At 34.7% G+C, this 10,975-nt stretch overlaps 1 protein-coding gene across 1 annotated transcript; it reads left to right on the top strand.

Annotated features, from left to right (window-relative positions):
- Positions 1-223: 223 nt before the first annotated feature.
- On the top strand, positions 224-10,452 carry ZBBX (zinc finger, B-box domain containing; the record flags this gene model as incomplete). Its single annotated transcript, XM_010015373.1, is given in 13 exon segments — positions 224-302; positions 305-387; positions 874-1,048; positions 1,887-2,007; positions 2,324-2,457; positions 2,689-2,792; positions 3,172-3,278; positions 4,129-4,280; positions 5,564-5,811; positions 6,599-6,755; positions 7,264-7,419; positions 8,451-8,687; positions 10,317-10,452. Coding segments are annotated over 13 exon segments (1,889 nt in total), but the record flags the coding sequence as incomplete, so codon positions are not given.
- Positions 10,453-10,975: the final 523 nt, after the last annotated feature.

Below are 10,975 nucleotides of genomic sequence, written 5' to 3' on the forward strand. Positions count from 1 at the left end.
TGTGCTGCATAAAATGCTTCACCTATTCTGTCAGGTGTAATACCTAATGGAATATTGAATATTTGCTCACACATTTGCACACTACTGATTACTGAAATTATGATGTGCTTATGTCATCATCAGTCTTTGAATGTAGTGACCTGCCTGCTTTTTATATGCTGTTTGGTGGAATGTTTGAGTATGTTTATAATAAATTAATGGTTTAATAATGGTTCATTAACAGACAGAAGCTAATATGCATGTTGGAAAATTGGAAGTTGTTGATCACTTTGTAAAGGGAATAAATCTGAATGAATTGAAAATTAAGATCAAAAGACAGTAAATAGCAAGCATCAGGTCACATCAGACAAGTTTTCATCTCTGCTAACATCAGTGAGCAGTGCGGAGGTGTGTACAGGTCAGGGAGAAAAATGTTGAAAAAATCTTTTTGTTGTTTAGGACATCTTAGATAGAGTGGCCTTAGGCTTTTCCACAGGCTGCCAAGGACGGGATCAGGCTCTCAGACTTGCACAGCCCTTTGACCCTTATTCACATCTGTCGATACAATAGCCATCCTGTACACAGGATATGGGTTATCTATGGTTGCCGCTTTCTGCTTACTAAAAGCATTTAAGTTAGGTGTTTCTTTAGTGCGTGCTTATACAGACTTTTTTGGTTTTCTTATTTTGGTTTTGATAGAACATTGCAATTTAATTGTGAGCAAGACCACATGAAAACTAAGCTATCTATCTTAATTACTAGGGTAGATAGCATAAGCCCAGAAAACAGGGTGCTGCATTTCCATAGCTGGTACTAAAAATATTGTTGCTGTTGTATGTAACTGAGGAGAGTCATAAGAAGTGCTGTATTAATTGTGTTGTGGAACTGATTCAGGAACTGTCCTCAGCATCAACCCGTACAAGCACTGAATATGACAACAAAGGATTATTACTAAATGGTACATTTAATGAGGAAGAATCTGCAGAGTCTTTTCAGGAAGCTTTGCTTCAATGGAGAAAAGGTAATCATGATCACAGAGAACAACTGTGTGCCAGTCGTGTCCTATCAGGTATTTTTTCTGTTTTAATTGCATTTTAAAACATTAGGAGCCATTTTGGTGAGTTAGCAGATTTTGTGAGGGTAGATGTTCTGTTAGAATAGTAAATGTTTCTTCTTAAGTTTTCTCTCTGTTTCTTTATAAATTAACAACAACCTCTTTTTTTTTTTTCTTTTCTTTTTTTTAAATAGCATGCAGATTAGTGTTTATTCCAATTCCTGTAATGAAGTGTGGCAATGGCCAGATTGTTTAGCTTGTGTCCCCGAACTTTTCCATGACTTTTTTTCTTACATGAGACTTTTAGGCGAACTGTAATGTTTAAGCATAAATTCACGGCTTTTAACTGAGACAAGGAATGTGCATAGCTCAGGATTTTGTATGTTGTATCAAAGTACATTTTCTGCTTGCCTTCCACAGCTCTTAATATTTCTTTGTCCCAGTGAAAAGATGTAATCAGTTGAAGTATGCATGGAAAAATATGGAAAAAACCTCTTTTCTGATTGGATTTGTGCAAGCTGATCTATTTCCTCTAGTTCCTGGATGGTGCTCATTCTTTCTGTATTTTTGTACAAAAAGTATTATACTGTTTTTTATTTTTTTTTATATTTCTACTTTCCCGTTATATGGTGGGACTTTTATCTGTGGAGTTAGGGATGTGGTAATCTTCTGTTACGTGACAAGCTGTGATAAATGAGTTCTTATTGGCTGCCTCTGCTGTGTTGTCTAAATATTATACTGCTGGCCATTTAAATTTTGGAATGATGCAAAAACTTAGCTAGGCATAGACTACTGATGTGTCAAGTTTGTAAATCTGAATGGCTGTATACTTTTTTTGTAACAATTCTAATAGAATCTGTGGGAGTTTGTGAGGTGCAGACCAGTCTTACTGTTATGAAGAAACCTATCCAAATTGAATTCCAGAAGGATGGCCTGAGCTACATGGAGAAACTCTTACTTAAGAAATACAGAAGGTAATGTTGAAGTTGCTCATACTAATAGAAAGTCAGAAATCCTTAACCGCATTAACAAAAATACCATTGAAACTTTAAAAATATTAGATATATGATCAAGAATTAAGTGACTGTATAGAGGGTGCTTTATTTTAATAAAGTAATTGCTATAACCAGACTCGCTGACTTAATATTTCAGAATTAATGCAGTAACTAATGTGGTGTTTTATTTCTTTTTTTAAATGACTGTGGTATTATATGTAAAAAAAAAAAAATAAAAAAAAATAAAAATGAGAGATGACTGACTTTTTAAGATTGATTTCTTTTCCTTTTTTAGAGCTCCTATTGGTGATATTTCTTTTAGTTGCATTAAAGATTTAAGGCCTGTGCAAACACTGAGCGTACATCAGGCTGTGATTGGAGGAGGGAGAGAAGGAGGTGACGATGATGATGATGTCGATGACTTAACAGGTGTAACAGTCTTCTGTTTATTGAATCTAACTGTAAAATACTTTTTATTTGGATTATTTTTTTCCTGTGATTACTGAACAGTTACATACTTAAGCAGTTTCTGCTTAAAGAAAGTAACAGTTATGAAAGGAGAATTTTATGGGACTTTATAATAAATAAAAGGTTTGCATTTCTATAAGTGCATCTTGAACAGTAAAAGATTAAACACGTCAAATTAATTATATTTCATAGTTGAAGAGGTGAAGAGATATTGGACATCTGTTTTTAGAAAAGAAGTACCCGACACTGTTCCTGAAAGTGCAGAGTCCTCTTTGAAAATTGAATTCCTTGATGAAGTAAGTATTTAATAGAGGACTTCACAAACCTTTACAGTGATCTGATGTGATCTGTTTAAATATTGATCTGTTAAATATTTGAAGTAGGAACAGTTAAGTAATTTCTAATTAAAAAAATAGAGGTGCATTGTTTAGCTTTTCCATACAAATGTGGAAAATTTATCTTTCAGGAGGTTCCCTGTATTTTTTTCGTGTTGTGTCCAGGGACTCTTACTATATAGAAAAATAAAATCTTCAGGGTTTTAATGACTTGAGCTAATGTTTTTTTGTGTGTTTTAGTGTTTCTTTTTTTCTTTTTTTTTCTTTTTTTTTTTTGGTTGGGTTTTTCTTTCTTATTTTAATCTATTATTGATTTTTTTTGATTTTGTTTTTTAATTAGTCTTATGGCAAGGACTTGGAAGAATCATCTAACCTTTTGGTGATTGAAGCTGGGGCTACGGGAATGAATAAACAAGGAAAAGCTGAACCACTCGAGCAGTGTGGAAGGTATCAGAAATGTGGAGATTATTTGGAAGAGAAAAGGGAATAATCCTATCTTATTGTTTAGCTATATTCCTAAGAAACAGGCACTTTTATTTGCAGACAGTCATACTTCACATGAAAGGGGAGAATCCTTGACTGTAAATTGTTTTAAGGCATGGTTAAGATAGACATCTCATCCCTGGCGCTAGACACAGACTGTGTCAGTATCATGACACTTTGTTACTGCTTTCCCTTCCTTTACATTTCTTCCAAGATCCTGTCTGTGACTGCTGTTTTTTGTCCTTGAAAGTTTTCATTTGAATGACCTGATGATGTAATGACTGGTTTGTAAGACAGTCTGAGAAGAGTTTGTCAGTTAACAGGCACAGGAAATGCTTACCAGTAAAGTTAGTGAATAGTGAGTTTGTGTCTTCAGCTTTGTCAGTGAGCCAAAAGGTGTATTAGTTACCTGTAATTAAAGAGGCTGCGCTTTGAAATTTATTTTGTTTGCTTGATCACCCCAATGTTAAACTGTGTAAGATACATTTCTTCATATGTGTACGTCCTGAAAGACAGGTAGAATTTCTCTTTTGTATCATCCTACCTTGGTAGGAGGAGGGACTAGCATGCAGACAAGTGTGTAACTGGTCAGTGTTGTATGCTTTTAAGATACCCTTACTTGACTAATCTTGTCATTCCATGCAAAACTAAGATCCCTAATAGTTAATGATACATGTGCAATTCTTCTGATCTCCAAAATTATTTATGACTGGATGTGATTAGTTTTGTTATATTGCATTGTTCTGGTCTTTCCTTCTTCCCCTGTCTCAAAGTGGTTCACCTGTCTCAAAGTTGTTAAGCAGTTGCAAATCAGAATGACACATTACGTACCAGACCTTTTGCCAAGAGAAACTGTAGGCATAATGAGATAGTTATCTTGCCATTTAACTTCTTCAGATGACATACAATATTTTTTCCCTTTTCCTCTTGACAGAAATCCTGTTTCTTCTAAAGAAATTTCTCAAGGTAAATTCTGAAAGTATTTGTACAATATACATAAGCGTATACAATTTCATCATTCTTCTATAGGATGTTGTCATCAACTATCATGGTTGTCCAGAGGGAAAAAAAAAAAGTCATGAAATTATGTACCGTCCCCTGAGCTATGCAGGTCCCTTGACCACAATTTGCGGGGATGTGCAACCTATTTCGAAAGGATAGGCATCCACTGTGACAGTAACCTCACAGGTGTAAGCTCGTATTTGAGGGAGAGACTGACCCAATATGAGTCGTTATACTGAAAAGAAACCCATTGTAAAGCAGATGAAGTGATTTTACAAACCAGTATGTACGTACTGTATTAGATCTAAGGTATGTCATGTGTTCTTTTTATGTAGAAAAATGCTTTTATATAGATAAGTTGAGAAACGGTATAAATGATTACTTGTTTTGCATGAAAAATGATCATTTGTGTATAAGTATTCCAGTGTTGTTGCATGTCAGTGAAATCACCATGAAAGTTTGGCAGCTTTATTTTTGGCACTCTGAAGGGTTCCCAAAGTTCTTACCCTATGTGAAATTTATTGTATGTTTTTTAATACTAAGAAATGTTAGGATGTAATGGTAAGTAATTCATTTCTTGTTCTTGCAAGTACCAAGCAATTACTCCAGCACTTCAGGACCTAGAACTTGTTCTCTTTCTGCTCAGTTCAAAAAACTGAATATTTAAGTTTTCAAATATGAAAAAGAAAACAAGGGCTGACTAATGAAATGTGATTTATGTGTTTCTTTGGGCACAGGATAAAAATTAAAGTGGCTATGTCTTCTTTAAACAAAGAAAAAGAACTTGCAAAATCATTCACAGCCTGATAGTATGTGTTTCAAACCATTACATATACACATAAAGAAATGTTATTAAGATGCTACTGTTGTAGTTCAAACACTGGCTTTGGTTAGATTACAGCATTCTAAATGTAATAAATTACATTAGCATGAAGTAGTAGTTGGAAATGTGTTAAGGTTATTATTGAGATCAAATGTTTTCCCAGACAGTGATGTACAGGAACATACAGAACTGGTACTGCTACCTGGTAAATCTTGCCTGTGTATGTTGGCATCTCTGGATATCAGGCAGGAAGCTAATGGAAGCTGACTGTTCTTGTTTGTAATTTTATGGCTTAGGGGTAACTTCAGTGGAGGTTTCATATTTTAAGTTCATGAAGAAAATATAGCAGACTCGCAGGTTAGAGTTCATATTAATTTCAATTAAAAAATAATCCTATTTTGATTATTGTGTTGGGCTTTTGTAGAAAAAATGGTTATCTGCAGTCGTCTTGAAAGAAATGTAGTCCAAAAGGAGAGTATTAAGGTAAAGATTATGAGAAGATCACTTACCTCCTCTGAGCTACCTGAGAAGATCTCTAACCCAACTGAACTAATGAGCAACAAGTATCTCCTTGAGACACAACTGCAGAAAAACCATAAAGATTCCCAAGAACTGGACAGTGTCTGCAATAGTCAGAGTTTGGTTTTGCCTGTAATTACAAAGTCTTCATCGGTAATATATTATATCTTTGATTGCTAAATATATAATTATTTTACTTAAACTACTTTCCCAATTAAGCATGAGGCAACGTTTCATGTTCCCGAATCAGCTGGGAGATAGTAAGTGATAGTTGTATGGTTACCATGAAATACTCTACCACTTTTCCCAATTCTCCTTCAGAAACCCAACCCCGAAGCAATCAAGCTTACAGTTTTAATCAGAGGTTTGTCACTGCCAACCATACTTCCTATAAAGGGAATGAAGGCCTCTCTACTTTCCACTGTGTATTGTCAATCTTCTGCTGATGTTCCAAAAAAGCACAAGTAAGAACAGACTAAACCAAAAAAGTGCTCTGGGGGAGAAGGCAGCTCTTCCCATATTGTATCAAGGTTGCTTCACCTCTCGATTGAATGCCAAAAATTGTAGATACTCTTATCTAACCTAAATTATTCACATATTCTTTTGATATTTTGCTTTCAATTTTATTTTCAGCATAGAGAAGGTTGGGACACTAGATTTGGAGTTATTGTTAAATACTATTACTTTAGTTGATGTGCACAAAAGTAAGTGAAAGCAAACAATAAAAAATTGCTTTTCATTTCCACAGTGGAAAAATAGACTCAAACTCTCACAACATTAGCAATCAAAGTATATAGGATTTTAAAGCATATATCGTGCAAAACCGTCGTCCTTACGAATAACTATTAATCAGGCTGTCAGAATAATTTGAAGATTTATGAAATGAGCAAGGACAACTTTTCAAGTTTCCTGTTTCTAATGTCTTTGTGTTTTATTCAAGTTACAGGATATAGCCAAAAGACAGAACTCTGTTTCTACATGGTACTGGGGACTTGAAGGTTTCTTTGTAGGTGTAAACCCTAAACGAGTAATGCTTGAAGCATGTTCTTCATTGTGTACTGACTCTATCCCTATGGACTGTAGTATCTCATTTCCAGGTAAAGGCATATAAATAAAATTCTCAAATGGTACACGTTTATCACTGTTGCTCTTAGACATTCTTCATGTAACTTTGATCTAGCTAGCTTACTTGTAGAAGTCACTTTGGGGTAGCAGCCATGTGAACACACACAACTGGTGCTCTGGAATGGTGAAATAAACTTACTACCTTGAGGTAAATTACATCAGTGTAGTACCATAGAGTTAAATGCTTCTTTATATTGCCTCAGACTTTTATTCCAGTAGGTACCTATTGCTTTTTAGTTGTGTATATGAAACTATGTGAAATGATAGGTGCACATGAATATTAATTTGATCAAGTACATCACTTGAATTTAAGCTTGTTAGTGTTTTATATGTGACTTTTTTCTTTTTATATATTATATGTAGAAATTTGTTGCATCACTTCGTTAAATCACACACATTAAATGCAACAAATACAGTAACAGTAAACTCGTATTAACACAAAATCTGCACATAATTTCCTCTAATACTTCTTAATTTCAGGAGATGGAAAGTGGTTTATTGAAAGGAGCTTAAGTGAATATGCTGATGACTCTGTAGTTCAAGGTGTCTTAGAAAGTCAGTTGAATAGACCTTCAAGTGGTTTGGAGGCTCAAAATAGAATCTCAACCCTGATGGCAGTGTGGCAGTCCTTCCCAGGTAAGGATAGCAACAGCTTTTAAGTCCTACTTAAAGAAGTTATTTTTTCTTAGTAAAAAGTAGAAGCACTGTCTGTGATGAAGATGTAAAAATAACCTAAATTCAACAGAATCATCTATGTATTTTTATTTCAGATATAACGACTTCTATGCATGGTATTGTTTTTGTAAAGATGGGGTTTTATGTTAAGAATTATCTCTTTCCAGCTGTCACTAGTAGTACTTTTTATTGTGCTTAATTTCTACTCCTGTCTTTACGCCATTACTCTGCTCTTAGCTTGAATATTTAGGCAATAAACTGTCTAGAACAAGGTTATGTATTACTATGTGTTCTGCAACAATGTGGTTTTGATCTAATAAGATTTCTTCATACTATTGAAATAAGTCTTACTACATGAACTAAAAAGGAAACAAGTTAAGGCATAACTGTACTTTTTAGTTACTTTTCTCAATTTAAACTGTATCTCAAGGAACGTAGCTTACATTATTTCTTTAATCTTAAGCAACCAGTTTGGCATTTTAATTTTAAAAACGTTACGTGTGGAAATTGAAACTGTCAATTTTGAATCCCAGAAAAATATTTGAGATTGTCTATATTTTATTCATGTTACCTTAAGTTAAAAGAAGAAAGAACTAAAGTTTTAAGCTTTCTACACAATTTGTGCTATTGTACTTAATATTTAAAAATATTTTTCTCTGAAAGATACCCCTGAAGTATGAGAGGCTACTTCCTAATATAAATTTAATCTTATTATTAAGAAATATTAATTCATAATCTTAAGCAAAATGAATATTCTCTTCAGATCAATTGAAAGCCAGGTTGGACGGGGCTTTGAGCAACCTGGTCTAGTGGAAGGAGTCCCTGTCCATGGCAGTGAGGTTGGAACCAGATGATTTTTAAGGTCCCTTCCAGCCCAAACCATTCAATGATTCTATAATTTTAACTACTGTTAATGTTATTAATGAGCTGAGATAAAATTTCTGCGTGAAATCTTGAATTATTGGGAATTGTGACCTTTCATGTTATTTCAGGGAATGATTCTAGAGGACCTTGGTCAACAAATATGCCATACTGTAAACTGACTGGAAATTGTCCAACAAGCACTCAACCAAAACCAAAGAGTTCACCTGCGCATACCTTAAGAGTTAATACTGAGATACCAAAAAATAAGTGCAATGATGTGACTAAACAAGATGATTATCTTTGGGAGTATGATGCTGACCAAGTAGCCCTACGTACTCTGGAAAAAGAATTACAAAGTTATACAGGTAAGTGGCAGTCCTGCATTCTTACAAGAAACATCATGAAAACAAGAAGCTATTTCATTTGCCTTCTTAGATTTAACTGATTTTGGTGGAAAAATCTACTAAACTACTTGGAGATGCGGGACTTCTGTGGTTGAACAGTGATCTATTTCCATTTAATCATACTTTAACCTACCTGTAATTTAGAGAAAACAAACCTTTTCACACAACTTTCTTTAGTTTTTATCCCTTGCATTTTTGTTGCAGAAATCTTCAGGATGCACTAGGTACTACTTCAGATCACGAATTTCTTTTAAATAGGTGTCCTTTCCTTGGATATTTAATAATGAGCACCCCAGGTGGTGTTAGAAGCTAGATGCAATTTGATGAAAGGGTAGAAAGAAGGGGAAAAGGTGGACAGGAAACTTTATAAATCTGTCCTGCTGAGAACTGTCACTAATAAGACACAGTAGACATGGTATTACCTCTTTTCTTGGGGTTGACTTAACCCCCTTTCCTCGATCTTTTTAAACTCGTCTCCTTGCTTTTCAAGGGTGGGGGAGTCAGCACGCAGACAAGGGTGAGCTCATTATGATTGAACAGAATGTGAGTCCTGGTTTTGTTTTTTGAATACAGGAGAAAAGAGAAAACAAACAGAAGTGGGATGCTTTTGTTCCATCTCAACATCAAGTATCCAAGATACTTTGTGCGATAAGCAGCCTTGATAGGCTGTAATGTGGTCCTTCCCTTCTCAGTTGCAATGGTGCTTTTATATTGGCAGGTCCTGGCTATGATGCATCTTCATTGAACAAAAGTAGTTGGGATTCCAGAGTGTGTGTTCTACCTTTTAAAATGTTTTTACCTTAGCTTTTGCTGCATTTTTCCCGTAGCTCTTATGAGGCTTCCAAATACCATATTTCAGGACAGCTGTCCTTCCTTTTTTGATACCTACTCATCAGAACCCAGGTGTTTTTGGAAGTTTTTCTTGTTAATATTTGAAGAATGAGCGTCCATGCTGAGTATGTTCAGAGGAGAATAGGGAAGGAAGTTATTGTTGAACTGTCACATTCTTTCTTTCTTTTTTTGTTCCACTTTCTTGGAATACTATTCACTTACTTATAAATCCATAGCAGAGACTTATGGCTAGCTGGGAAAATAGTAATATACTTGCATGTGTGTTGTACGAGAAGCATAGACTCTGACCCAGTTGATCACCTTTTTGTATTGGTGGATGTGGGATATATCCTGTTACTGTGTTTTAAATTTGTATGTACTACCATGAGTCAGCTACCCGAGTTCTGCATTTTGAGGTCGCACAGGTATTCGTGGGCCCTGTATATAAGGTTTCATATTTTATTGGCATAAACATCTTGGAAGCAGACTCCAGTACTTCAAATGGTTCAAGAACCATATAATAAAAAGTCATAATTTATTTTAGGACTTGTGGTGACATTGTTCATCAGCTACAGTTGTGTTGAGACTTTTAATGGCAAATTTTTGATACTGTGAAATTCTCTAAAATTCATAAAGTAGATACTGCTTTTGTGTTTTGTGGTGTGTGGTTTTTTGTTTGGTTGGGTTGTTTTTTTTTTTTTTTTTTTTGTTTTTTTTTTTATGTTATATTTGTTCCTGAAATGACCTAAAATATTTCAGGTCCTGAAAAACATTACCGCTTAACTTCTAAAGATGTAACTTCCTCTATCAGAGACTTAGAGAAGATTAGTAGAAATACTACAGATTTCCATAAAAACCTGGAGCTAACAGACCACACCCGAGTTGATACTTCTGGGTAAGTTAAACTTGCTGAGTATGTTTTTATGATATTGTAATATGCTCAATATGCCGAACATCTTGCCGGAACTGAAATAAGAACAGTCTTGACTTTCTAATTGTACTTTACATGCTGATTACAAAGGTCATCATGACCTATTTTGTATCTTGGTGTTCTAAACCAGTACTCAGGCAACTCGGGTTAAGAATTAAATGATATATTCTGTTGTTGAGAGTCCAAACTATGAATTTTGGGATTATGTCTTTTTTAACACATCAGGTTTTGTTAATATATATCAATGAGATTTATATAGTATGTTTTTTACAAATCATATAAGTTCTTTTGTTGTAAGGCACCTTTAAAAAGAGCAGTTGTGAGCAGGTGAGACGATAACATTTAACTCAGCATAGTCTGTAGTCTGATACATCTGTTATAGTGCCTTAGAGGTGAAGGAGATGACTGGAAACAAGTTCCCCAAAGTTCTATCTGTCGTTGGTTTATTACTGTGATCTTGTGTCCTGGGTTCAGCTATAGCAGTCAT

The sequence above is a fragment of the Nestor notabilis genome, unplaced genomic scaffold (assembly GCF_000696875.1).
Source record: "Nestor notabilis isolate BGI_N333 unplaced genomic scaffold, ASM69687v1 scaffold705, whole genome shotgun sequence".
NCBI lineage: Eukaryota > Metazoa > Chordata > Aves > Psittaciformes > Psittacidae > Nestor > Nestor notabilis.